The sequence below is a fragment of the Manis javanica genome, chromosome 9 (genome assembly GCF_040802235.1).
Source record: "Manis javanica isolate MJ-LG chromosome 9, MJ_LKY, whole genome shotgun sequence".
In the NCBI taxonomy this organism is placed as follows: Eukaryota; Metazoa; Chordata; class Mammalia; order Pholidota; family Manidae; genus Manis; species Manis javanica.
Window position 1 is genome coordinate 124835179 of NC_133164.1, and position 27458 is coordinate 124862636.

A 27458-nucleotide genomic window follows, 5' to 3' on the forward strand; every position below is an offset into this window, starting at 1 on the left:
GTGCAGCTACTTTTAGTGCTGCCAAGCAGGCAGTCAAGGCTGTACAAGCCTTGAATGTAATGGATCCATCAAGGCCCTGTGAACTAGATGTTTATGTAACTGAAAATGGTCATGGATGGGGTCTCTGGCAGCGGCTTGAACGGACACGCCAACCTATTTGCTTCTGGTCACAACTATGGAAAGGAGCAGAGGTCCAGTAAACCTTGATAGAGAAGAAACTGGCTGCTGTGCACATTGCCAGCCTTGCTGGCTACCGAGCCCATTGCTGGAACAGCTCTGACCAACGTAATAACCACCTATCCCATCGTGGGGTGGGTGCAAGACTGGACCCAAAGGCCACGGAGTGGTGTGGCACAGACACCTACACTGGCTAAATGGGGCCCATATTTACAGCAGCACAGCACCCTCTTTATTAGCCCCTTAAGTGGAGAACTCCAACGCTTTTTGGGCCCGTAACCTATACTAGTGGAAAGCAGGAAAAACTTGCTTTTCAGCCCTTGGTAGCTGAGACTCCTTATCAGGAGGGAAAAGCCCATATACCTGAAGATGGTTGGTACACAGGTGGCTCCAGTTGTGGGAAGCCCCCGAAGTGCAGGGCTGTGGCTTTCCATCCTAAGACTGAGACAATATAGATGGAGGATGGGGAAGGGAAGAGCAGTCAATGGGCTGAGTTGCGGGCAGGATGGCTCGTGATCACCCAGGAGCCCTCCCCCACAGTCGTCTGCACTGACAGCTGGGCTGTCTATTGGGGTTTGAACTTGTGGCTGCTGACATGGTACCATGCCAACTGGATGGTTGGTCACTGGCCCCTTTGGGGGCAAGAGTTGTGGCAAGACCTATGGGCCTCTGGTCAGACCAAGACTGTTACTGTATATCATGTGACTGGCCATTTGCCTTTGGCATCCCCAGGGAATGATGAAGCAGACACACTGGCCCAGTTGCGCTGGCTACAAGGAAAGCCTGCCTCTCATGGTGCCCAATGGGTGCACCAGCGTTTGTTGCACGTGGGGCAAAAGACAATGTGGGCTGTAGCCCATAGGTGGGGCTTGCCATTGACCTTTGAAGAAGTCAGCGAAACCCTGGAGTGCCTTGTGTGCTCAGAGAGGGACTTACACTGAGTCCCACAACATGGGACACTAGTAAGGGGGCCAATACCCCTTGTCAGGTGGCCAATAGACTATACTGGGCCCCTGCCCATATCAGAAGGATATCGGTATGCCATGACTTGTGTGGACACAGCTACTGGACTATTGGTTGCTTTTCCTGCATGTCGTGCAGATCAGCAAACCACCAAGAAGGGCCTGGAGCGTCTCTTTGCAGCCCATGGCCGGCCACAGGTGATGGAGAGTGATCAAGGCACCCACTTTACTGGACATGCGTTACAAGAATGGGTGCAGCAATTAGGATTAAAGTGGAAATTTCATGTACCATATAATCCTACCAGGGCAGGCATGATAGAGAGGTACAGCGGTTTGTAGAAATCTCATTGAAGTCGGACACCAATAGTCTGCGGGGTTGGTCAGCTTTTGCCTATGGACGGTGCTGCGGCGTTTGAGTGAGAAGCCACGTGGAGGTGCTCTGAGCCCTGTGGACGTACTCACACACCTTGCTGCCTCCGCTATACAATCATACATCCAAACCAAAGAGCTATTAAAGCCAGGATATGGCCAGCAGAACAACATCCTGCCAGCTCCTGGAGACACTGTTGAACGGACCTGGCCCTGGACATTGACACATGGACCAGCGATGGCTGGCCCTTCTGGCACCTTGGGGGTAAGGCCTGGAAGCTGGCCTCATGTGTATTCCTGGAAGAAAAGCTGAATGGCCCCCAAAGGTCATGGCAGTGCACCCAAAATGTCCAGGAGGTAAGAGCATCTTGTGGGGAAGTGTTGTTTTATCTCTATGGCCAGTGCATGTACCTCCCATAGCCCCATATATCCACCCATCTGTAACTCCCATAGGGAGGGGGGTAAAAGTCTGGTACACTAGACCAGGACGAGATCCCACTCCTGCCACTGTTTTATCACAAGACCACTCGCTTGCATGCATCCTACCTGATGGACAAGATTTGCCTATGCTGGTGTCATTAAAACATGTATCTTACTGCCCTTAAGGTTATTTTCTCCTACAGTCCTTGCGGCCTGAATGTGCCCCCCTGCCTGCAGCTGCCATGTGATGATTGCTCTGAACCCTCAGCTACTGCCTCCCTATGGAATGGACCGGCTGTGGACTTAATCTGCATGGAACTCTGAACCTAGTTATCCTCTGGCTTGAGGATTATCATGATTTTATTGCTGTTGCTGTTGTTATGTCATTAGTCTGGTCACAATGCTCCAGTTTTCTTGCCCAGGGACCACTGCATAAGAAGGGGACCGAGTAGATTGTAAAGGGAGATTTCTGGAGGGGTGGCCTGTGAGTAAAATTGTAACATTTCCAGAATATCTCGCCTGGCTTTAGTTCATTTGCATATCCTCATGGGTGGTGAGAAGTTCATCTCCATGTCAATAGGTAATAACCTGGGCAACTGAGGAAGTGTCTGAACCTGAGAGGTTAAGAGGAGGGGCTGGCTTGCTTGCTTCTTCCGGAGCAGAGGAGATAGGTGGCCCTGGACTGCAGTTTGTAAGCAATAAATGGGTTTTAAACTTTATTTCTCCCTTTGACTGATTTTGGTTTTTAGAGGCATTTTGCCCTGGGATTTCCTCTCCCCATACATACAGGGTGTAGGGCTCTTTCTGTATTTTAGGAGGGGAAGAGCCGCTTCCCCCTCACTGCAATATTGTGAAAAACTGTTGCAGTTTTCTAAGAAGCAGGGTCAAAGTCACATTACTAGAAAATAAAAGCTTTCACCCAAAGGCCTGGGCTGCATACATCCAGAACAATGCTCCCTTTAGTGGTGTGTACCTGGTACGAGATGACCAGAGGAAAAATTAGCACTTGCGATTTTGCTGGGGAGTGTGGCTTCCGCGGAACCTGAGGGCCTGCAGCTTTGAAAGACTGTGCGGGAGGATCGGATGCGGAGATGGAGGAAGAGGCGGCGGGAGTGAGAGGCGCCAGGCCTTTTCCACGCAAAGGAAAAGCAAGCGAGGCCAGTTATATTTACTTGTTACAGGTACACTCACATTTTCTACTTCCTCTGCAGTAGAGTCCTGTATTTTTTTTTCCGAGGAAAAAAAATTCACCTCAGTTATCTGTTATTCCCTTCTAATCCTCATTTGTGTAAGATCGGTAGTGCTATTTTCTTTCATTCCTGATTTCAGTAATTTGTATTTCCCTTTTTTCCTGGTCGCTCCTCCCGCTAAAGGTTTTGTCAACTCCGTTGATTTTTTGCAAAGAGCCAACTTTCGGTTTTGCGGGCCTTTTTTTTCTATCTTTTCCTGTTCTAGTCGGTATTTCTTGCCTCCGTCTGCTTTGGCTTCCGTTCGCTTTCTCAGGTTTGCACGGCCAGAGCCTAGACTGCCGACTAGCACTGGTCCTCTCGGCACAGGCGCTCGAGCCCTCGGCTTCCCGCGCAGCACGGCCCGGGCGCGGCCCGCGGCTGCCTCCGCGCTTTATTCTCATTCGCAGGGCACTTTCTTATTCCTGGGCGGCTTCTCCTCAGTTTCACATTCCCGCGCACCTGACCCTGCAGGAATGCCGGCGGAGCAGAGGCCGCGCGCCCTGCTGTCCCCTTGCTGCCCTCCGCCCGTGACGGGGCGGCCCTAGGCGGGGCCTCCACGCGCGGCCACGGCACGGTTGCGGACAGACCCCGAGCTCACGATCCGGGCCGCCGCGGGCTCCGAGAGCCTCCGCCCCGGCCTGGACCCCGACCAGAGCCCACGGCACATGGCTTACCGGGACCGCGACTCCCCGAAGACCGCACTGCATGCCGGGATTCGCTGTGCCTAAGCGGGGACTTGTGGGACAGCGGCGCGCGCTGCATGCCGGGACTCGCAGTCCCACGGCGCCGGGCCGTGGAATGTAACGGGAGGGTCTAGCCCGCCGCGGTGCAGGCGAGGCTCGCGGTGCATGCCGGGTTTCCGGGACGGCGGTGTGCGCGGCAGGCCCGAGCTCAAAGTCCCGCGGCGCCCGTGCTCCCAGCGCCAATGGGGCTGGTAACCCCGCCCCACCGGGCCCAGGCCTGACAGGTTTGGCCCCCAGGAGGCTTCCGTATCCGGGAACGGCGCGGAGCCTCTCGGTTCCCCTCGGCGCGTGCGCACGCGCGGGGCGCCCCGCGACGTCATTCACTGTCACGGAAGTCTGCGCGGACCCGGGGGGCGGTTGGAAGCCGGTGCCGGAGCGGGAATCGCAGCGCCTCCGCCGTCTGGGCTGGGTCGCAGCCCGCCCCACCGCCGGCCGTGATGGGTTTCGGGCCCTGAGCGCCCGCCCGCCCGCCTGACTTTCCACAGCGCCTCCCGCCGCGATGGAGCCGCCGCCCACCGAGGGCGCCCCGCCGCCGGCCGTGGCCGAGGTGCGCTGCCCGGGCCCCGGGCCGCTGCGCCTGCTCGAGTGGAGGGTGGCGGCGGGCGCGGCCGTGCGCATCGGCTCCGTGCTGGCCGTGTGCGAGGCCGCCGCCTCCGCGCAGCCCACGGGGCTCGCCTCTGCTCGCGCTGAGCGCAGGCTGAGGTCGGAGCGCGCCGGCGTGGTGCGGGAGCTGTGTGCGCAGCCGGGCCAGGTGGTGGCCCCCGGGTGAGTGGGGCTGGGGCCGGGGCTGGGCGAGCTCCGGGCAGGAGGGAGTCCCGGGGCTGCTGCGATCTAGACGGTGGGCACCGCTCTGATTTTACCGGCCCGAGGCATCTGACTGCAAACAAGCGCTCGGGCTCCGACATTGCGCTCTGTCGGATACAGCTGTGCTCGCTGCTGCTCCTCTGTGGCTGTGTGTCCGGAGAAGCCGGCGGCAGCAAGTGCAGACGGCCGGCGCCCTCCACGCCTGTCTCGGCGGCGGCTGTGGGGACGCGCGCCTTACGTTCTCGCCTCCACCGAAAGGCGGCTGCACAGCCCGCAGCAGCCGTGCATCTCGGTTCACAAGGGGGGTGCGGCCTGGGGACCGCGGTTCAGGGGCACAGAGTGGTAGCACAGCTCTCTAACCTCACAGGTGGACTCTCGTTACTTTTTCTGGAGTGTGTGATTCCATCAGGCTACACCCTCTGCGTTCACTGGTGTTTTCCTAAGAGATTGTGTTGACGTGTGGGGACGGGCGTGTGCATGTACGTGTTTGTTTCGTTGTCCAGAACAGAAACCCGGGGCAGGTGAGCATTCCTGCCGCTTGATGCAGTGGTTGGTGCGCAGCTTCCCTCTGCGGCTGCCCTGTAGCCCGGTGCACAGTCCCCTTCCCGCCCGCTCTGGTGTCATTTCCCCTCCCTGTGGCTTGCACTGACTCTCCGCCGTTGAGCATCTGCCCCCGCCAGGCTCGTACGGAAGCTGGTGACCAGGACAGGAGAGTTGGGACCTGCCTCCATGCAGCCCGGGAGCTTCATCCTGCATCCACTTGGAGACAGCGCCTGGGTCCTGGGCCTTGGGCTCAGGCCCCCACGCCTGCCCAGTGACTGCAGGTGGGATGGGAGGTGGGGGGCATCCTCTAGAGGGAGGGGCTTACTGTCCTGTACTTGTGGTACACTGAGGCCACTCTCTTAAAGTCGGGTTCTGCCGGACCGTGCTTGGGCGCTGATCAGACTGTAAGTGGGGTGGAGCCCAGTGCTGGTGTCCCTGTAGAAAACCCCTGAAGTGACCATCTCTTCCGTGCTCCCTCCTCTTCCGCTGCTTGTATGGAAAAGGCTGCTGAGGGCCACACCGAGGTCAGTGGCTGATCACAGCTCGTTAGTGAGAAACTCCACCTGCACTGCTTTGATCCCATCAGCCAGCCTGTCGAGTAAAGTAGCCCAGTGCATTCACCTCACCAACCAGTCAAATGATCTGCCTGACAAGTTTCCAGCAGCCACGAGTTTTCCTGTTTTTGTGCCTTTGGTGTTTGAGGCTCGAGGTACGTTACTGCGGTGGCTCATCACAGGACCCTCTGAGGTTCTGATGGTAGCGTTTCCCTGGGGCGCAGGTGGGCCTGGGTATTCGGGAAGCCCCTGCCCAGCGCCAGGTCCCCCGCTGGAGCTGTCATTGGTCTTCTCATCATGGCTGTCGCCGGCAGGATGCATCCTGACCACATCTTTGCTTGTTCTCCGAACTTAGAAATACTGACTGTGGGTGTAGTTGAAGTCATCACGGGGGTATCATTCTGACCTGTAATGGGGTTTTGTGTTGCTGAAGCCCTTCTTGCTGTCGGGTAGCAGTAGGAACCGTGCCCACTCCTCAGATGTAGGAAGGGGGCTGAGGTTGTGATGTGCCCAGCACCTTTCCTTGCCGAGGCTTCCCGTTGGTTACCCCCTCGCTGCTGCTCTCTCCCTAGGCCATGCTCCATCTGGAGAGTCCCGGGGGGTGAGGCAGACCGGGAGGGAGTCTGTGTCTGTCTTCATAGGAGTTACGTGGAGTAAATTATTTGGGGTCGAAAATACCCTGACAAGGCAGCATCTGTCAAAACTCAGCCAGTTGATTATATGAGTTTACTTGACACTGAGTTCTTCCTTCCCAACTGCCTGCCTTTGTCTGTTGTCCCTCACTGGGAGACGTGGAAGTCCTCAGAGAAAAGGAAGGTGTAGGAAATGATGAGGGAATCAGTCTGGTGACGGTCAAGGACCAAGATGAGGCGCCATGTGGGTGTGCATTTGTGTCTTTGATGGACGTCTGCCTGGCCTTACCTGTGCCCTGTAGCCTGTCTGTCGGCGGAATAAAGTCTGCCTAAGCTGGAGTTTGGGGTAAGTGCTGCTGTAGAGCAGGAAAAAAAGAATTTCTGAAGAAAGTAAAGATTATTCCAACTTTACTGACAGAACATTTCTCTCTCTATTGCTTTGTAGATTTAGAAATAAAAAATCGTAGAGAAACTCATAAAACCTAGAATAGAGTATCACCTGAGATTAGCAGCCCATTTTAGTGTTCTAAAATTAGGGTTTTTTAAAAAATTCTAAACAGTTCAGATGGTGCACTCATTGCAGAAGTCTTCTTTGGAAGTGAGGACATTCCATTTTCATCCTGATACTAAGAATTTTGATGAATTAGTAGATTCTTTTAGTTAAATGATTGTATCCTTCCCTATTGATATTTGCACTTCTTAAAAGATTAATAAAAAAATTTATGTCTAAAACTTGGGAAATTGTCACCTTAAAAATTTTTTAATTTTTAAATTGAACCCAGAAAACTTAATCTGTACTTGAGATGGAGTTTGCTTTTTCTTTTTCCAGTTTGCACTTAACAGAAGACCATTGACCTTTTTGCTTTCTGTGTACATACATGATTTATCTTTGCTGTGGCTCTTTGATTTTTTAGGTGTCTAAACTTTTAGATAAAGGACTTTGAACCAAATGGGCTTTGAAGCATGTCTGCCTAAAACTGATGTGTAGGTTTTAAGAAATTATAGTGTGTGTTATCAGATTTATCTCCGTTTTCCTGTTTTTCTCAAGTTAATTTTAAAGTGGATTATATGAAATCAAATAGCTGGTTACAGAGGAGTGGGTAAATTTTCAATTTTATATATATTTATATTTTTTAAATACCCAAATACTGATATTAAATAATATCTAATGATGTAATGTGTCAGCTGTCTCAGAAAAAGTGCTTTTCACATGTAGGGAAGTGAGAGAATCTAGATAAAATAGAACAGATCAATTTCAAACTGCATAATTCCTAGAAGACAAGTGTAACTCCTAAAGATTATACATACATTTAAATATTACCTATTTAAAAGAACTTGAGCTAAATTTGAACCTATTCACTCTGTATTTTGAAATAGCTTTTAAAAGACATTCCTGGTTCTCATGGTGCTTTAAGTTGTGGATGCTGCTGACTTCATACTGTCTCATGCTGCAAGTTCGTGGGAAGGATGGAGTGGAGTTCATCTGGTGTGTTAACTGACAGATATGATTATACCCCACATTGCTCACATTGTTTTTTATCTAGCATGCCAGGGGATGGCTGCTGCTTTTTAAGGCTGGGAGCATTAAAATTATTGGCATGTTTTGAAGAATTGTGAAGCCCTCGATGGTGCACCTGGAGATGTTGTTGAAACCCTGAGGCTGGGAGGCCCTCCGAAGCCTATTCATCCAGCAGCTGGGGAGCCGGAGCATCTGTGTTCCACCTGCTTTGGGAGCATGTTAGGAAAACAGTTTTGTCATCACATAAGTCACTGTAGACCACACTGGAGATGTGTACAGTTTCATAGAATTCTGCAAAGGATTCCTTTGTAAAATCTCAGCAGCTAATGCCATAGACCTTTGGTGGCCTGGGGATGGTAGTTTGTCCTTTTCTCAGTTTCTTCAGATGCTTTGACCTTTGACTCCTAGAGCCACAGATTCAGTAACCAGGCCAGAGCTGGCCAGGGTTCTCTGTTGTGGCGTCGTCCTGGCTCAGAGAAGCTTCTAGCCCCGCCCCCATGACAGTGGGGTCCTGCTGTGGGGACCCCTGCTCTGCTCCTGATTACTGCACCCACCCACCCCTGAAGTGCATACAAAACACGCACACCTTTTAAGCTTCCTTTTAGACATTTTTTTTCAGACTTAGAGGTTGCACAAGTAGCACCAGCATTTCTCACAGATGCTTCCCTAGACCCCGAGGCCCTGGGTCACACTGTGCTGGAACTGCCAGCTCTGGCCGTTCCTCTGTCTTGCCCTCCTCTTTCTTCTCTTCCTTGGCCTGTGATTGTGCAGGCCAGCCGTCAGTGTAGACTGCGGCATGCACCGGGGCAGGCCTGGCCCCAGAGCCCCGTGTGTTCTGGCTTCTCCGGCAGGTCCCTGTCACTCTTAGAGCGCAGCCCTATTTTCTGACAAAAGCGATATTGAGGCTCCTGCTTTCCCAGCCCCAGAATCCTGGATCAGCCATTTCCTCAAGAAATCAGCTTCCTTTCAATGGAAAATGGCATTTAGAAACCAAGATCTTGGTGCACAGAAAAACTTTTGCATTTAGAGCTTAGAAGAGATCTGTGAGCTTTCCTAGTCTGTGAAAGGAGGAGGGAAGGTCAGAGCCAGCATTTGCCAGTGGCCACTCAGCCACTCAGACAAGCATGTGACTTAGAGGCACCCAGCTCCCTGACACCTTGCTTTTTCTGACACCCCCATGCCCTCTGACCTGTCAGAACAGACACAAAAGGTGAGTACAAAAAGTACAGTAGAGTTTGGTACTTGTGTATTTTGGAGAAAGTAACTTGTTTAGAAATTGCATTTCATGCTTTTCCTGTGGATTTTCTTCAGGGGTAAGCCAGGAAAGGTGGCATTCTTCGGTGACAGTTGACTTCTGTGCGGACACCCGGCTGAAATTGGCTTTAGAGCTCACAGCAGTCACTCCCTGAGGCGTGGCAGTGTAGGTGGGGTGAGGGTAGAAATGCTGGGGCCCACTTGGCAGTCCCCTGCCCTGTTTTGTGTCAGTATCCACAGAGAGGAGGAATGACAGCATCTCACACTAAGGAGGACTTTGCTGTTATGTTTTTCTGATCCCCTCCTCTCCATCTCTCTGAGAATATTTTAGCCCATGCAAAGATGCAACAGTCTGCGAGCTGGTTGTATTAGGTCTGACCCTGCAAGGCAGTTATGAATGATCTTCTAACTGAGATGGAAAATCAAGACTCTCTCCCCCTTTAATTCGGGTTACCAAAGGTTCGAGGTTAATTTCCTTACTATCTAAGATTCTAACTTAACTCACTTAGTATGCTGTTACAAACACAATCTAAAGGTTCTTTTTGTTTCTCCTTTTTCTTCCTCCTCCATTCTTTATATATTAGATATCATATTCTGTACTTTTTGTCTATCCCTTGATTGACTTTGGGAATAGTTAATTTAATTTTGCATTTGCTTAGTAATTAGCTGTTCTACTTTCTTTACTGTGGTTTTATTACCTCTGGTGACAGCTGTTCAACTTTAGGAACACTTCCATCTATAGCAGTCCCTCCAAAATAGACTATAGAGATGGTTTGTGAGAGGTAAATTCTCTCAGCTTTTGCTTATCTGGAAATTGTTTAATCCCTCCTTCAAATTTAAATGATAATCTTGCCAGATAAAGTAATCTTGGTTCCAGGCCTTCTGCTTCATGGCATAAAACACATCATGCCACTCCCTTCTGGCCTGTAAGGTTTCTGCTGAGAAGTCTGATGTTAGCCTGATGGGCTTTCCTTTGTATGTGATCCTATTTCTGTCTCTGGCTGCTTTTAACAGTCTGTCCTTATCCTTGATCTTTGCCATTTTAATTACTATGTGTCTTGGTGTTGTTTTCCTTGGGTCCCTTGTGTTAGGAGATCTGTGGATCTCCAAGGCCTGAGAGACTATCTCCTTCCCCAGATTGGGGAACTTTTCAGCAACTACCTCCTCAAAGACACTTTCTATCCCTTTCTCTCTGTCTTCTTCTTCTGGTATCCCTATAATGCGAATATCGTTCCACTTGGATTGGTCACACAGTTCTCTCAATATTCTTTCATTCTTAGAGATCCTTTTTTCTCTCTGTGCCTCAGCTTCTTTATATTTCTCTTCTCTAGTTTCTATTTCATTTATCGTCTCGTCCACCGTATCCAGCCTGCCTTTAATACCCTCCATCGTGCTCTTTAACGATTGGATCTCCGACCGGCATTCATTCCTGAGTTCTTGGATGTCTTTCCATACCTCCATTAGGATGTTGATGATTTTTATTTTGAACTCCCTTTCAGGAAGAGGCACGAGGTCCATATCATTTAAATCTTTCTCAGGAGTTGTATTAACAATTTTACTCTGGACAAGGTTCCTTTGGTGTTTCATGTTTGTATATGGCGCCCTCTAGTGTCCAGAAGCTGTAGTCTCTGGAGCTGCTTAGCCCCTGAAGTAATGTTGGACGTCACAGGAGAGCGGTACTGGTGGGAGCAAAGAGCTGTTCCCCGCCTCCCTGCTCCTGTGCCTGTCTCTACTGCCTGAGCCAGTGGGCCGGGCACACAGATATGAACTTTTGTCCCAGAGCAGCTGGATATGGATCCCTGCTTTCCACAAGCAGCTAGAATCTCAGTCTCTCCAGGTATTCTGCCTGTCTTAGCTTTCCAACCCCGTAATCAGAAGAGTATGATGAAAGTACCATGCAATGTAGGTTTGTGCTCCCAGAGCAGATCTCCGGAGCTAGGTGTTCAGCTGTCCCAGGCCTCCACTCCCTCCCTGCTCCTTTTCTCTTCCTCCCACTGGTGAGCTGGGGTTGGGGAAGGGCTCGGGTTCTGCAGAGCCACAGCTCTGGTACGTTACCCCGTTCGCTGAGGTCTGCTCTTTTCTCCAGGTGTGTGCAGTCTGGCACCGTCCTCTTTCCTGTTGCTCTCTTAGGATTAGTTGCGCCAACTACATTTTCTAATTGTATCCAGTTTTAGGAGGAAGCCTCTGTCTCTCCTCTCACGCCACCATATTTCTCTCCCCCTTTAATTCGGACTGGTTATTTCTGAGATGCTGTACTCTGGACCTCATGTGAACTTTGGGAGGGGGTATTCTGTGCATGGCCATATATCTTTTGTGATGGTCACAAACTGTCAGGGCTGCATGTGGGCAGTATCATCTGTGTCCTTTGTGGTCCAGGCTGGCACACAGCCCTGAGCCCCAGGCCTCTCCTGCCCTCCTCCTGGAGCTGCAGAAACTGGGCTTGAGGGGCAGTCAGGGCAGCTGGGTGGCACCACGCAGCATCTTCATTCTCAGCTACTCCATGTTGAGTGGAGATGGGTTCTGTTTCTAATCATGTTTTTTCCCCTTAGCTTGGCAGTTGTGGCATTAGCATTGCGTATTGATAATATTTATGAAACGGGGTTCCTAAATGTGATGTTACTTGGGCTTTAGCTTTTGGGGCCACTTTGCTGGATGGTAGCACAGTGTTTTCTGATCAGATACTCTGAGAAAATTGTGTGGCATTTTATTTTGCATTTGATGACTTACACACTGCTGCCACCACCTCCTCCTACACCTCCTGGGGAGGTTGTGGCCTGTGCCAAGGTCCCTCGCTGGGGCAGACACGCATTTCAGGAGGACAGATGCCTGTTGTCCCGTTGCCTTGTGCTGAGCTTGCCATGACGGACGTGGGGTAGGCACTGCTCCGTGCATCCAAGTCGGTGACCTCAGGATTAAATTTAGTAAATAGAAAAATGTTTTAATATTTGTGAATATAGAGTTTTGAACTCAGTGCTTATGGGTGAAATGAAATATATCAAGGAGAACATACGTTGAGCTTTTTAAATCAAGGCATCTTATGAGGGACTCAGTTGTGTGAGCTACTCGTGTATCCCTGCTGTGGCTGCCCCCCACGGTATCACCACGAGGGAGCCCTGTGGAGGCTCCACACAGGCCTCGGGGTAGTCAGTGCGAGTGTTCAGTGTTGAGCACTCTGTTCGGGTCCTTTGGGATGACTGGAGTGTCCCGCTCTCTGCTGGGCAGGGACCTCCCTGTGGGTGTTCTTGGCTGTCACACTGTCCTCTTGGGGTGGGCGCATCTGGGATGCTGCTCGTTCATGGAGCTCTGGACAGGCTATCAGGAAAGGCTTACAGGCCGCACTCTATCTGGGCATTATTTACACCAGGGTGCCTGGCATCCTGTGCACTCTAGGGCACCTAGCACCCTGCAGATGCCAGTAGCTTGGCCCTGAGTTGTGACAACCAGAGATGTCTGCAGATACTGTCCAGTGTCACCTGGGAAGCACATGCAGCCAGTTGCACCCTGCTGTGCCCTATAGAATAAGACAGGCAAAATCTTTTGGCCCCAGCACAAAAAATTACATGACATTTAATAAAATCAGTATGTGAAAGCCTGTTTAAAGAAAGGTATGTGTTCTAGGCCATAGCTAGGAGTGTATAGAGTGGTTGGCCCATGTGCCCTTGGGTGCCTGCTGGCAGGTCAGGCTCTGCCTGGGACCCAGTGTCTGGTGGGCCTTTGGGGTACAGCGCAGCTGGCAGGTGTGCGTCTGTCACCCAGGGTTGTGGTAGTGAGGGGACTCCCGGGGCTGTACTGCTCTGGTTGCAGGAAGGCACTTGTTCAGGCAGAGGCGAGTCAAGGGTGGTTGGCAGCAGGTGGACCAGGCACAGGGAGCCCCTATGCTGAGGGGACCTCCAGCAGCGCTTAGGGGCACATCCTTGGCCAAGCACATGGCCTTGGAGTGGCATGCAAGGTCCCAGGGGTCTGCAGGGTGGCGAGAAGGCAGGCTCAGCAGGATGACACACCCTCCTTGGCTGTCAGGTGCCCGCCGCGTGGGCACCTGTCCCCACGCAGGGTGTTAGGTGCTGGCTGGGGGGCGAGACCTTGTCCCATGCAGCCATCATGACTGGATGGGTGTTGGAGGAGAAGGGAGAGTTGCCGAGGGGCTATGGTCCCCCAGGAGTTCACCCTTGGCTCCTCAGCCTTGCTGCCGTGTTCTGCCAGAAGGCCCCTGCGAAGGGTCACCGGGAGCTCCTGACCACTGAATCCCATGGCCGCGCTTTCACAGATTTGTCATTGGCCAACACAGATCGTGCATTTTGAGTGCAAGGATTGCTGCGTTCTGACAAACATGTGCCTTGGAAACCAGCCCAAGTCCGGATGGGGGTGTGGCCTCGCTTTGGGGCACTTAACACTGGCCCTGTCTTTCTCCAGATGTCCTTCCTTGGTGTCTGCCACAGGCCTGGCTCTGCCACCTCATGGGCACTGATGCCTGTAGGTGGTATCCATGTTGTGTCCCCATCTTGATGGTGGGCCCCCAAGACCCACCGCAGCCTTTGTCTTGGAGCTTATGCCCTGGAATGGGGTCTGTACCCATCCTCTCCATCCGGACGAGCTCAGCTGTGGCCCCCTCACCCCACTTCCAGGCCAATTCACTGGTCTCGTGCATCTCCTATCTGCCACCTCTCCTTGTGTGCCTAGCAGTCAGCACCCGCAGCTTGATGCCAGGAGCGTCCCAGAGCGTCTGTGCTGCTTTCCTGCCATGCGGTCCTGGCTTCTCCAGGTGTCTCCTGCCTGCACCCGTGTGTGAGTGTTGGCCCACTCACACTGCACCTGTGCCCGGAACCCCCTCCTGGGGTTCTCCTGTCCACACTGGGGCAGATCTGCCACTTTCATTGCTGCTCTTATGTTGGAGGGCTGAAGCCAGGACACCTTCCCTGGGCTTCCCAGCTGTTACCTAGGACGCCGGGCTTCTTCCCTGCTCCCCGTCCCTTGCCTGCTCCCTCGTCATTTGTCAAGACATGGATGTCACCTTGTCTGTAGGGCTGTCCAAGAAACTTCCTTCTCCCAAAGTAGAGTCAATCACCCAGAATTAGTTACTCCACCTACCCTGGGTTCCTGTTGAATATTGGCAATCTTGGATAAGAACACAAGAAAATTTGATAAGTTGGGCTTCATCAAGATTAAAATCCTGGTCTTCAAAATCACTGTGAAGAGAGCAAAAAGGTGGGCTGCAGAGCGGAAACGTGGGCGCTCAGGGCATTTTGACCTGTTTGTTAACTGAACTGTGAGCACCGTGGATCTTCAGGTTCATGCTTTAGGGACATAGTGGAAATCCTCCTAGGATATTTTGGGATTACTGAAAAAATATACCCCAAGCCATAAATTTTAGTTTATAAGTAAGTGAAGTGAACAAATGCAAACCGTCTGCATGTTTCACGCCTGTCAGCTACGCTCAGAGAGGAGGCAAGGCCTAGCCACCAGGCCCCACCATGCAAGCCTGGGGACCCTTCAGCCCCCGGGGCTTGCGTGACCTACATGTCACGTGGTAGGAGGTCAGCCGAACCTGTAGTTAAAACATGGTCAGCCTCAGCGTCCTTTAAACCTTGTAGAGTGTGAGTGAACCAGTTCACTCCGTCTCTCGTCAAACCTTCCACCAGCATCCCAAGGGCCAAGCAGCAGGCTGTCCCCAGGTTCCCAAGGCCTCCGGGGCTCTGCTGACAAGGCCTCCAGAGACCCACTGGCACACAGTGGGGTGCACCTGTGACGTTGGGGGTGTGCCTCCGTCCTCTGCCGGCTCTGCCAGCTCAGCCCCAGACCATTTTGTCTTTTGGGGCCTTGTGCTTCCCCTCCTACATTCAGGACAGGCACGGAAGGGGCCCCAGCTGGGCTGGGCTCTGAGTTACAGACCATTAGACAGGTGGGCCCCGTGATGGGCAAGCTGTGTGTGGAGGTGCTTTGTGGGGTGTCCACATGAGGGTGTTGGGACCAGAGGGCCTTGGTGAGACCAGACGTCCAGAAGCGTGGTCTGGGCGCCTGTGTTAGGGGCTGGGTGTGGGTGGTCCTGCGGAGCCACCCCCATGGACAAAGCCAGGCAGGTCCCAAGCCAGACCCAGTGCCACCTCTGGGAACCAGAGGCACAAAACTCGGTGGTGAAGGGCTGAAGAAACACAGGGTGCCCCGAGGAGGGTCAGCATGTGGGGGATGGCCCAGAGGGGTACAGGGCAGCCCAGAAGGGGCAGCCCAGAGGAGGGACACATGCAGGGACAGCCCAGAGGGGGACAGGGCTCGCCATGGCATGAGGGTCCCTGGGCTGAGGACCTGGAGATAGCAGGTGACCTGGACCAGGTGCTGTGGGGAAGAGGACGCCACTCTGAGGGGCCATGTGTGCTCGGGTGCCGTGTTTGTGGTTTCTTTTGTGGGTTTGAGGTTGCAGAAGCTGGGGCAGACTTTCAGGTAGAGATTTAAATGGTGTTGAAGATGGAGAGCGCACCCCTGGGGAGTCCGGTCTGCGCTGTGGACCCGGGAGCAGTGACATCCCAGGCCCACCCTCTGAACACTGAGTGACTGGTGGGGAGCAGCAGGGACAGAAAGCGAGGGAAGAGAGGGGGTGCTGCCCCTGGTTTGGGGCATCTATCAGCCCTGAGAGTCACTTGTTGCGGGCAGGGAAGGGAGCTACCGTCCGTGCCGTCCGTGGGAGGCCTTGGAGGCGGGGGGTGGGCTGCTCTACTCCAGAGAGCCTGTGTATTCTGTACGGAGACACCCCAAGAGGCCCCCTCAGGTATGGGGGCCCAGGTCTGAACCCTGACTGAGTGCACGGCCGGCAGGCTTGGACCTAGTCGCCGCCCTCCAAGACCAGGGCTGCTGTGCCATGCCTTGGCCAGTTCAGATGGTGCACAGGAGGCGGTGATCTCCAGGGCTGTGAAAACGGGAAACAGTGCATTTGTTCTTCAGAGAAACATAGCAGACTGCTAGGCTTGCTCTAAGCTGGTTGTAATGTATGAGGCCAATAAGGATTTCTTGCTCGGTGTCCCACCAAGCTCCTTATTGTAACAAGGTTTCGGTTTTTATCAACTGTAAGAAATGGGAGGGGATGGCATAGAGACACCTAATACTTTTTGAGGCAGTTTTCATGTTATGCCCAAGTCTCCCTTACTGAACGCCCTTAGTCCTTTTGACAGCGGCTCCGTACGTTGCCTGGCTTGTACACGAGACCCATGGTGGAGGGGCCCCGTGTAAAGTGAACTTTATAGCAGAAGTGGAGCCTGGAGGGTGGTGTCACCCAGCCGCAGTCACACCAGGGTGCTGGAGGGTGGGTTCAGGGATCCCCCGCGGTAGCTCCTCACCACCGATACCCTTTCCAGGATGGTGTGGTGAACCAAGAGACCATAGCCCTCCCTTCCTGACTTATGGTGTTCTTGCCCCAATTCCAGAGCAGTGCTGGCTCGATTGGAAGGATGCAGCCACCCCGTCGTCATGAAAGGCTTGTGTGCCGAGTGTGGCCAAGACCTGACCCAGTGAGTACCGGGTGCACGGGACCTTCCGTGAGGCGGCTGAGGGTGGGCCAAGAGGTGGGCTCACTACCCTTTGGGCTGGCACAGTGCAGCTTCTTCCTGAGGAAGCTTTTTGAGTTCTGTGGGCACCAAAGTGAGTCTGAGGCTTGCCAGGTGCAGCAGATTTGCTTTCTCTGTCCAGCCCAGTGAACTGCATGCCCCTGAAGGTGGCCCGTACACCCCGAGCGCCCTGTCGCTCTGCCTGGGCTGGTTTCCTGCCAGCCCAAGCGCTCGCCCCCATGTGCATGTGGCACAGTGTGGACCACTCTGTACGCACGAGTTGGAGGGAGACCACCAGTTTGTTTTCAGGGAGCCTGGCGAAGAGAAGAACACTTAGTTTTCTCGCCACTTCTATGTTCAGACAGTGGAGGGCACATTGGCAGGCTTCAACAGAATAAAGTTCTGCACTCAGCTGCAGTATACAGCAGCTAAAATAAGAGTTGAAGTCCTGTCACTCGGAGCTCAGCATGCCTTCTGTGTGCCATTGACCAGTCCCAACCCCTTCCCACGGCCGCAGGTTGCAGAGCAAGAACGGGAAACAGCAACTGCCGCTGTCCACGGCCACCGTGTCAATGGTGCACAGTGTTCCCGAGCTGATGGTGAGCTCCGAGGTGAGGCACATGTCAGAGGCATTGGAGAGGGTGGTTGGGAGCACCTTTGGGCCTCTTAACATGTGCAGGGCTGGCTGGAGGAAACCCCGGACGTGCAGCGCCCCTGGTTCCGAGGCAGCTGCTGGTGACGCCGGTGGGTGGTGTGGAGTGAGTCACGTCCAGCACAGAAGGCTGTGCCCGCTTCTCTCCCAAATGATTCCACGATTCCACTGCGAGAGGCATTCTGGCTCCATCACCTTTGAGTTGGGGTGCTTCGGGGTGCTGCAGCCATGGCCAGGGCTCCCCTGGGGCTCGGGAAGCTGCAGTAAGCGCAGAGCACCCGTGTCAGAACCGAGGACCTCGAGGGTGGGTGAGGGGACAGCATGGCACAGGCTAGCTGTTGGCCTTGTGCAGAATCTCTCGGGAGCAGAACGTAGGGTTCTCCTGTCCTCCCCGACGGGACCAGAGGCTTGTTGGCAGTAGGGATGAAGGTCAGTTGTGGGGAGAATAGAAGAGCAGTGCCCACCTGAGACTCTCGCCCCCTCGTGCACCCGCTTCCCTCCATCGGCTGGCGGAGAGTGGGGCGGGGCGCGGCGCCTTCCCAGAGGAGGGCCCACGTCGGCCCATGTAGGCAGCAGCCATGTCGGGTCTCTTGCCGGGTGAAGTGACACTGTGAGCATGGCAGGAGGCTGGGCCAGCTTCACCGCCCGCTGGCTTCCCTTCCTGCCTGCGTCCAGCCTCGGTGCAAGCTCGCCTGTACTGAACTGGGCGCACAGCCACGGCTTTCCACCTCCTTTTTCATTGGTTTACATATTTGGTTAAATTTCAGAATCAGGATCACAAGCCATGCCAGGAGCCATTTGGCTCCAGTCCCCTGGGGCGTGGCCGCTGGCCCGCAGGGGGTCCTCACACTCTGTGGGGAGAAACTGGCGAGGTGGAGTGGGGGTGGGAACCCCTCGCAGCTTCCTCTTGTTCTTCTCAATAAAGTTCAGTTGTCTTTTCGGTCATTTTTCTCATCTTTTTCATGTCAGCAAGCGGAGGAGCTAGGCCGGGAAGACCAGCAGCGCCTGCATCGGAACAGAAAGCTGGTGCTCATGGTGGACCTGGACCAGACCCTGATCCACACGACTGAGCAGCACTGCCCGCAGATGTCCAACAAGGTGGGTGTGCCACGAGCACGGTCCCCCTGCCTCCGCTGGAGGCTGGCCGGAGGGTCTGGTGTGCGGGGAGGACAAGTGGACTGTGCGTGCCGTGCGGGAACGTCTGGATTGTCAAGGGGCAGGGGTGCAGGTGGGCGCCTGGCTCTGTGCTCAAGAGGCTGGGCGTCACCAGCGTGGGCTCTCCAGGGAAGCCAAGGGTGCTTGGGTGGGATCCCGTCTGGGTACACCTGAGACCTCCCCTGTGTTTCAGCCCTGTCCTCGGCACAGAGTGCTGTTCACGCCTGTCATAAACAGCTCTCCAGAGGCGGGGACCAGGTTGTCCTGCCCCTGGCTGGAGGCTGCGCCCGCACTGAGCCGGTCCTCTTCCCAAGTTCTTGACTATCAGACAGCTGATCCATGGACTCAGTCAGGCCTCGAGCACCTGCCACCTCGTCAGTGCCTAACCACGACTGGGCACAACGGAAGGTGTCCTCTGACAAAGGAGGCCAGGCACGGGAGGCAGTGCAGCCCCGAACCACCTGCTGCGGTGTCGGACCCTGGAGTGACAGTGATGGGAGTTTGGTCAGAACAATTCTGTGACAACCGCACGTCCTTAGAGTTTTGTTACAAACCTCATCTGGGAGAAGTTTGGTCGTTTTAGTTTGGCTTTCTGAACAAATCAGGTGGTGACAGACATACACACAGACCATCTGTACGAGTCCCCCATGCAGAAGGTCCCCTTCCCTTTAACTTGCATTGGTGGTAGTGTGAGAAGACTTGATTATGGTGAGCCAGGATCCCTTCGTAGGCTAGAATTCGTCGTCTCCCAGGACACTATGTTTTAGTTCTGTTAGTCATCTTTTTTTGTTGCAGGACCTCCTAGAAGCATGTACTGTGTTCTATGTGTAAATACAGTAGCAGCCTCCCGCTCATGTGTCTCGAAGGGGTCAAGGACCTCATGAGACCCTCTTCATGTACGTGCTTCGGTGCTGCAGCTGTTCCTGTGCTGTATTGTGCCTTTGATGTTGGGCACTGTTAATGCACCTTATGAAACAGTATGAACTAGTTATGACATGTTTTTCCCAGCTGTGTGGTCCAGAAGGCGGTGGGTCCCCACGTTGGCATGGCAGTCCTTAGGCCTCTGCCCACACCTGCCACTGGCCCCGCTCCGCTGCTGTCTAAACAGCCTGACGACCAGGCCCTGCCCGGACTCGGAGTGCCACATGCCCCAGGCCTGACCCCGCGTGCCCACAGACCACATCTAGTGAGCTCCTTAATTCTTAGGTTTGGAGGTCCAAGTTTGTGTTTTTATTTACATTCAGCCTCTGGAATTTTAACTGTTGATGTGGTGAAAGTTGTTTATAAAATGTATAGTCCTAAGGGTTTTAACAGAACAGCCTCATCATGAGGAGCTTGACTGATTTAAAGCTAGTTAAAAATAAACTTGGCCTAAGCTTGCTTGCCTTTGGTTTTTAGTTGTTTAGTGCATCTTTACTGAAAATTAATGATAAACAAGATCGAAAGGATCAAGGTTTAACTTCCACAGAAAGTGGATTTGCATATTAATCATGTATAAATGGTTGGTGTTACTAATTCCTCTGTTGACGAAGGAGGAGTAAGAATATGGTCTCCACTTCCAAGCTGTGGCTGTCAATTAGAGCTGTATCTTAAAAAAAAAGCCCATGAGTGAGGCTGAGTCACGTGGGACCGTTCAGTTTCCTTCTGTCAGTCACTCAGGGAGGCATTGTCACAGTCCAGGTGACTCTGCTGCTTGACAGGTAGCATTTGGAAAAACAGGGGTGCACAACACCCCTGAAGGGTACTTACTTCATCTGCTTCAGGAGAAGAGCGGACCAGGCAGGGAGCGCGAGGGTCACAGGACGCTGCCTCATCCTCGGACAGCCGGGGACTGTGGTTATCATAGGCTGTTCTGTATGTGGTTGCCATGGCTGTCGTGGGTAGTTACTGTAGTTATAGTAGACAGTCACCATGGTTACCACAGGTAGTGACCATGGGTCGTTACTGTGGCTGTCACGAGTAGTTACCTCGTGGACCTCGTGTCAGGAAAGCATTGACCCAGGGAGTTTGTGCCATTAGTTGGCTCCTGGTCCGTGGTTCTGGCATCCTGTCAGACGGCCAAGCATGTGGGTGGCCTGGGGACGTCCCCGCCCCCCTCCTGACCACGTGACCGGCCCTGCAGGGCATCTTTCACTTCCAGCTGGGCCGAGGTGAGCCGATGCTGCACACACGTCTCCGTCCACACTGCAGGGAGTTTCTGGAAAAGACCGCCAGGCTGTACGAGCTACACGTCTTCACCTTCGGCAGCCGGCTGTATGCGCACACCATTGCAGGTGAGTGGCTGGACCCTACTCTTCACCCGCTGGGTCAGTGTCATGGGGCTCAGACACCTAAATGTTGTCGGGGTTTCTTATTTTCATTGACGTTTTCTTGAGGATGAAGGAGAAAAATCAGGAACCTCTCCCAAACTCAGCTTCAGTCTTGGAGCCAGTGGCTGGGGGCAGTGAGGCAGTTCGGTCAGCGTGTGTCAGGTACACGTAGAGAGGAAGGATCAGCCCTGCCTCTCGGAGGCCTCCCACCCCATTCTGTGGGGACCCCTTGTGCCATCCACTGCTTGGACATGCTCTGCAGACAGGCAGGCTGCTGTCTCCTGGTCAGGTGCACACTGCAGGCCAGTGTCGAAGTTGGTCAGGACACGGATACGTGGAAAGTAGAAACTTTTTTCGTAAGCATACTTTAAGAAAACCTGCCATCAATAGGTTTGGAAAGGGTACTGGAGCATGTCGCCCTGACTCTAAGTGCAGACAGAACGAGCATCCCTGACTGGGAAGGGTGCAGCGCGATGGCTCAGCACCCACTTGGGCAGGGATGTTGTGGTTCTGTGCTGGCCGTGCTCAAGTGAAAACCCTGCTCCCAGCAGCAGCCCTGTCCGGGGACAGAGTATAGGGTTCAGGCTTCCCCCATCCCGGGAGAGCTGGGCTGAGCCCACTGCAGCCTGCCCGCAGGCACTGGGCTTGCACTGTAGCATAGCCACTGCTCCTCAAACTAGTAACAGGTGGTTAAATTAGGTACTTTTAAATTCGGGGTACTAGTTACGGGTGGTAAATTAAATTAGATACTTTTAAATTTGGATGTCTTTACAGATTGGTGTTGGTCCTTTCTTACTGATGGAGAAATGAATTTTGCATCCCTCTTACCATTTGCTGCCTCTGTAGGAGATTGAATCATGAGCACGTAATTAACAGGTTAAAGTTAATTCATTTTGTAACTAACACTCAAGGTATTTGCCTTTAGTACATGGCTGCTGTGTGGCTGCCTAGGAGATCTGATTTGGATACTAATGTGCCTGCTTTATGGAATTCTATACCAGGGCACACACACCACCCCAGGGGAAGCAGCACATGGAGTCCTCCAGATGCAGGCTCAGGCGTGGCCCTGTGGCCCCACGTGGCTGGGCCTGCACCTCTGGACCTCTGTGTCCCTCTGGTATTGATCAGGAAGGCACGTGCGTAGTGTGAAGGTACTGCCACCTCAGCAGGGGTGCCTGGAAGGCTCACACTGTCCTGGGCCTTCAAGGGCCGGGCTCCTCTTAGGCCATGCTTGCACCCTGGGGTGTGTGTGTGACTGTGTGTCCACTGGAGGCATCCCAGGGAGCCACAGGCCACCATCCCAGTGGGGTGGGTGCAGAGCCTCAGCAGCGCAGCCCAGGCCGGAGGCTGCCACCCACCAAGGGCAATGGGAGGACACTCGTCACTCACAGGTGATGCCTGCCCCCCTGCCCCCCTGCCCTTGTGGCTTTGAGAGGGGCCCGGCTGGCCAGGGTCAGGTTAGGTGTAGTATCTACGCACGATCATAACGTCGCAGCGGAACCAACAGCGGTCCTCAGGGGAGCCTGATCATCCACAGGCGATGACCAGAGGCCCGGACTTTCATTCTGACACCTGACAGGGTCTTTAACACTGATGGATCCTATCGCCTCCTCCTTCTGTTAACTTGTAATTTTAGAAATTACCATTTTCACAGAGTGTGTATTTTTAATATAGTTAGGGTAGAAGTATTTTGTTAGGATTGTTAAGTGTGTTGGGTGCTTTTCATTTATTTTAATGTAGAAATTCTAATAGTCCTATTGGTAAATTTTAGATTCAGCCAGTGAGTGGCTTCAGTGTTTGTGTGGATTTACCTGTTCTTCATACAGTAAGAAAGTACACATGCAGCATTCTTCTATAAGAGCAGTACTTTCTGTTAACAAAATACTAACCGCTCTCTGAACATCGCAGTGGTGAGTGCCTGTTACTGTCCGGGGTCCTCAGACTGTGTGGACACATGGCTCACAGGCAGGAGGCTTGGGGGCACTTATTTGAATGATGACATGTGTTTCTGAACTGAGAGTAGAAAACAATAAACCGTGTGTACATCTGTGATTTCAGGACTCCCGTTGCCGAGGGCAGGCAGGAAGCAGTTAACTGGAGGTCCACCTAGAGAAAAGAGCACACAAGTGGGTTGGGGTGTGTGCCTCGTGACAGAGCGTGCTTCTATCTGCGTTGGGCAACATCTTTGGGTTTAACCTGAAAAAGTCTTGGAAAGCACAAACTGCCTGGTCGGCGTGCACGCTTAGAGGTGTGGCCGAGGTCTGGTTCGCCTCTTCTTTACGATAGACTCGGGCGAAACCAGAATCAGCTCCGTCACAGGACCATGTCCTGTGCAGTCTCGGGGCCCCCTGGCACCTGCGCATGCCCGCAGCTGGTGGGCAGGCCAAGGTCTCACGTTGAACCCACAGACTCCCAGCTGCTGGGGGAGTATCCTGAGTGCTGTTACCCCGCATCCTCTGTTCCCAGCCAAGTCCCAGGCAGTGTTCAATGCAGTGAGTGTGTGATGAGCAGAGAATGACAGCCCGCCATGCTCTGAGTTGTACGACCCCATGAAGTGACAGGCTTTGCCAGGGCAGGTGGGACGTCTGGGTCTTAGACCAGTGACCTTCTCCCTGTTTTCTTTTCCAAGGTTTTTTAGACCCGGAGAAGAAGCTTTTTTCTCACCGAATACTGTCAAGGGATGAATGTATCGACCCGTTTTCTAAGACGGGCAACCTCAGGTGTGTCCACCATGTTCCTTGACTTCCACATTGGAGATATGCCGGAACCTCAGAGCAGTCATTCTGTCTTTACTCTGCCCGTTTCCAGCGGTATCCTCCCAGCCGGTCCTCTGAACAGGCCTCCCTTCCTCCCAAGTGTCCATGCGGTGGGCTCCTGGGGGACTTGGTGGAGCCCAGAGGAGCAGGACAGGACGGGCAGCATGGCAGCAGGCAGCTGCCCTGCCAGTCTTTGGTATCGGTGTCAGGATTTCTTGAGGCATTTGCGTGTTGATCCCACACGGAAGTTAGAGCCTCGGGTCACATCACTGCCTGCCGCACGTGCCCCCTCTGCCTCCTGTCCCCGTGTCCCCTTCTGCCTCTTACCCCCATCAAAGGGCTGCTTTACCTTCTCAGAGGTTTCTTTCTCTCTCAGCAAGGAGAGGCCCCGTGGCTACCAGGAAGGCAGCCCTGCAGGGAGACCGCACCTGGCTCAGCTGTTCTCCCAGGTGTTGATCCCCAAGGAGACTCGGCCAGGAGCAGCTCTGGCGCATAGACACTTCGGCTGGCATCGGCCCCCCAGCCACTCACGTAGCATTTGGAGCCTGGCTTTAGCCTGTCCACACAGGCCTGTTAAGTCCGTACGCACAAGAAGAGAACCTGGAGGTTCTCATCTCAGGAGCAGAGCTCCCGTTGTAGTTAGCATCCCCCTGAGCAGATGATGACATAGGGAAGTGGGAGGCAGGGATTCAAGGGGAAAGCTACCCAAAATGAGGATGTCAGAGAGGACTGGGCTGGCTCCCCGGAAGCTCCGTGAGTGAGGGTACTTGGCTCGGGGAGGTGCAGGCAGGGGGCTGCGCGGCAGTCTCAAGGCGGTATGGTATGCCTCTCAACTCCCTCATCTGGAAGGCTGTGTGAGGGGCTTTACCTGCCTTATGCTTGCCGATATGAATTCGTGTTAATTTTGGACACATGAGCTTTTTTTCTGTGTCGTTGTAGGCTTTGTTAGCAGCTGGAGAACCTGAACAATAGCAGGCGTTTCTCCTGTCTTACTTCCGCTCCCAGGAGACAGATGAGAAACCTTTATTGTTCTGAAATTTGACTGCTAAGCAGACCTATCTGAATCCCCATGTTATGGGCAGAAATTGAACTCGGCAAGACTTACGTGAGGGCTGCAGAGTGTGCCTGGGTCCACTACGTGGCTTTCTGAAGGACTCCCGTTAATATTTCTGCTCATCCTGTGCATCCTGATAGCTTTTGGGAATACAGTAGTCAGGTGTCTGAGTAGGAGAGGACGCCGTGTAGGTGCAGTGCAGGAAGCGGCGTCCTGTCTAACAGCTGAGGTTCGAGTGAGGCGGGCCCTCCCTGCTGAAGCTGCAGGCGGACCAGTGAGTCCGGTTGGGCCAGGCATGGCCACGCGCCTTCTCTGTGTCTGTGCTGGAGCAGGGCTCCCCTGGGGTGAGGCTCTCCTGGGACAAAGGCATGGCCCTCAAACGCCAAACTGCTCTAAGGAACATCAGAGACAGTGGGGAAAATGCGACTATTTTAATCTTACTTTCTCTGGAAACTGAGAATTTAAAAATGAGCTGAACAAAGGCCCTTCAGTATAGTTTCGGATGAATTTGCTATCTACTGGTTACATATAAAAGCTTGTTATGACTCTTAATTAATGAATTTTTGTACATTGTACTAGTAGTTCTGATATTTTTACTTCCAGAAATCTCTTTCCTTGTGGAGACTCGATGGTTTGCATTATCGATGACCGAGAAGATGTCTGGAAGTTTGCCCCCAATCTGATCACCGTGAAGAAGTATGTTTACTTCCAGGGCATAGGGGACATCAACGCCCCCTCTGGGCCCCGGGAGCCTCAGGCAAGGAGGAAAGGTGGGTGACCTGTCAGGACTGTCCTAGGGCTGCTTCACTCTGCCTCCTGGCACTTGCTCTGTTGTGACTGCTGCAAGTTCAAGAGTCGCTTCGTTTTTATCTGCTTATTAAATCTCAGTAATTGTAGAAGTTGTTGAGTTTGTTTGTTGTACTGAGAAGCATATTTGGCTTCAATTTGGATTTTTTTAAAGTAGTACTAACCTGAACATTTTTCTAATCGAGTAAAGATTTAAGAATACTGCTTAGTTTAATACTTCTGAATGCTACCTGTCATCCTAGTTTTCTGTGAAGATAAGCATGGCCCTGGGAATGTAGCCATAGCATCCTTCAGAGGGAGTAGACGACAGGGTGTCGTGGCTGCACCTGTGGGTGAGGGACACTGTGCCCTGGTCTGGCACCCACAGGGGCGCTGTGCTGTGTCAGGCGAGCACTGTCTGAAGATTTAAAGTTTTGGTTTAAAGTGTTTCTGAGGGGGAGAAAAAAGTGTTTCTGTGCCCTTAGTTCTTAAATAAAGTGTTTTGAGTCACTAAAGTAGAACTTCTAGGCCAGGAGAAGTGGGACCTTTCCAGGGCAGCCCTGCTGAGGACAGAGATGTGCCTGCTGCCCACAGGCCCGGTCTGACCACAGTCCATGCCCTGAGAACGCTTTGTACGTTTTTAAGCCATTGTAAAAATGAAAACAGAGTGACCGTATGTGGCCCACAAACCTTAGGTGTCTACTCTGGCCCTTCACAGCAAAGCCTGCCAGCCCTGGTCTAGGGTTGGTAAGCCAGCTGGCTGCGGTGGAGGGGGGGGTGCTGGATGAGGGCTGCGTGTTTGCTGTTAGTAATGGCGACCTTTCCTTTGTGCACACATGGTGAACCATTCTTCTAAAGGTGCTGATGTCACAGAACAAGCTCCATCTGTCAAGGACCCTGAGGAAGGAAGGCAGATTTCTGGGCTGGAGCAGAGTAACGGCCCTGGGAAGCCTGCAAAAGAGCTCAATGGGGGTGCTTCTCCGCGGGGGGAATGGCCCTGGCCTGGTCAGGAGGATGAAACAGGCACCCAGCCCGCCGCCCGTGCCCCCGCAGCCGAAGGGAGGGGGCCCCCAGTGTGCGGTCAGCAGCATGGGCGGACGTTGCTGGAAAAGCGGCCTGCTCAGGGCCCAGTGGGCAGTGGCCTGGACTTTGACCTGTCCAGTGACAGTGAGAGCAGCAGCGAGTCGGAGGGTCGGTCCTCTGCTGCCTCCGATGGCGAAGGTGTGGAGGAGAGGAGCCGGAGAAGGCCGAGGCGGCTCACACAGCCCGGGGGCCTCCCGGGCCCCGCGGGGGAGAGGCCTGCGGGGGCGAGTCAGTGTGGAGAGTCTGCGGCCAGCGCCCCCCTGGACTCGCAGGAGGACAGCGAGCGGGACAGCCTGTGTGGGTTGGGGGGCGGCTGTGCGGACAGGAAAGAGGCCGAGACGGAGTCCCAGAACAGTGAGCAGTCAGGCATCACAGGGGGGGAGTCCCTGGACCAGAGTGTCGGGGAGGAGGAGGAGGACGAGGAGGACGCCGACGCCGACGACCACCTGGTCTACCTGGAGGAGATCCTGGCCCGCGTGCACTCGGACTACTACGCCAGGTACGACCGGTTCCTCCGCGGGGACACCCCAGAAATCCCCGACATCCGCAAGATCGTCCCGGAGCTCAAGAGCCAAGTGTTGGCGGACGTTGCCATAATATTCAGTGGGCTGCACCCCACAAACTTCCCGGTGGAGAAGACCCGGGAGCACTACCACGCCACGGCCCTGGGAGCCAGGGTCCTCACCCAGCTCGTGCCGGACCCCGACGCCCCCGACAAGGCCACCCACCTGATCGCCGCACGGGCTGGTGAGTGCACACGGCCCCTGGGTCCTGCTTGCAGGGTGGGGGCGCAGCGTGGGGGGCTCCTGTGTGGAGTGCATCCGCATGGTGTCACGCCGCACCAGGTCGCACGGCTGCTGTGTGCTCCTTGGGTTTTCAGAGGGCCGTTCTGAATCATTGCCCTTTAAGGGCAAGCTGGTGAGGTTCC

At 53.8% G+C, this 27458-nt stretch overlaps 1 protein-coding gene and 1 long non-coding RNA gene across 18 annotated transcripts in view; one reads left to right on the plus strand and one right to left on the minus strand.

Annotated features, from left to right (window-relative positions):
• Positions 1-3935: 3935 nt before the first annotated feature.
• Positions 3936-27458, plus strand: part of CTDP1 (CTD phosphatase subunit 1) — a 51957-nt gene continuing 28434 nt past the window's right edge. For 2 of the 17 annotated variants that reach the window (XM_037007428.2, XM_037007437.2), the window contains exons 1-8: positions 4155-4665; positions 16616-16699; positions 17253-17346; positions 18357-18485; positions 20665-20815; positions 23481-23571; positions 25265-25431; positions 26306-27277. In XM_037007428.2, coding sequence (XP_036863323.2) covers positions 4400-4665; positions 16616-16699; positions 17253-17346; positions 18357-18485; positions 20665-20815; positions 23481-23571; positions 25265-25431; positions 26306-27277 — 1954 coding nt within the window. In that variant the 5' untranslated portion in view covers positions 4155-4399. Of the gene's footprint in view, positions 4125-4151; positions 4666-16615; positions 16700-17252; positions 17347-18356; positions 18486-20664; positions 20816-23480; positions 23572-25264; positions 25432-26305; positions 27278-27458 lie in introns of those variants that run through there. The other 15 variants (XR_005058332.2, XM_037007430.2, XM_037007435.2 and 12 more) reach the window with 13 other exon arrangements.
• On the minus strand, positions 11979-20653 carry LOC140843467 (uncharacterized). Its single transcript, XR_012121289.1, has 3 exons — positions 20292-20653; positions 14292-14389; positions 11979-12111 (listed from the first exon to the last, which is right to left on the minus strand). It is a non-coding gene; the product is annotated as an uncharacterized lncRNA (long non-coding RNA).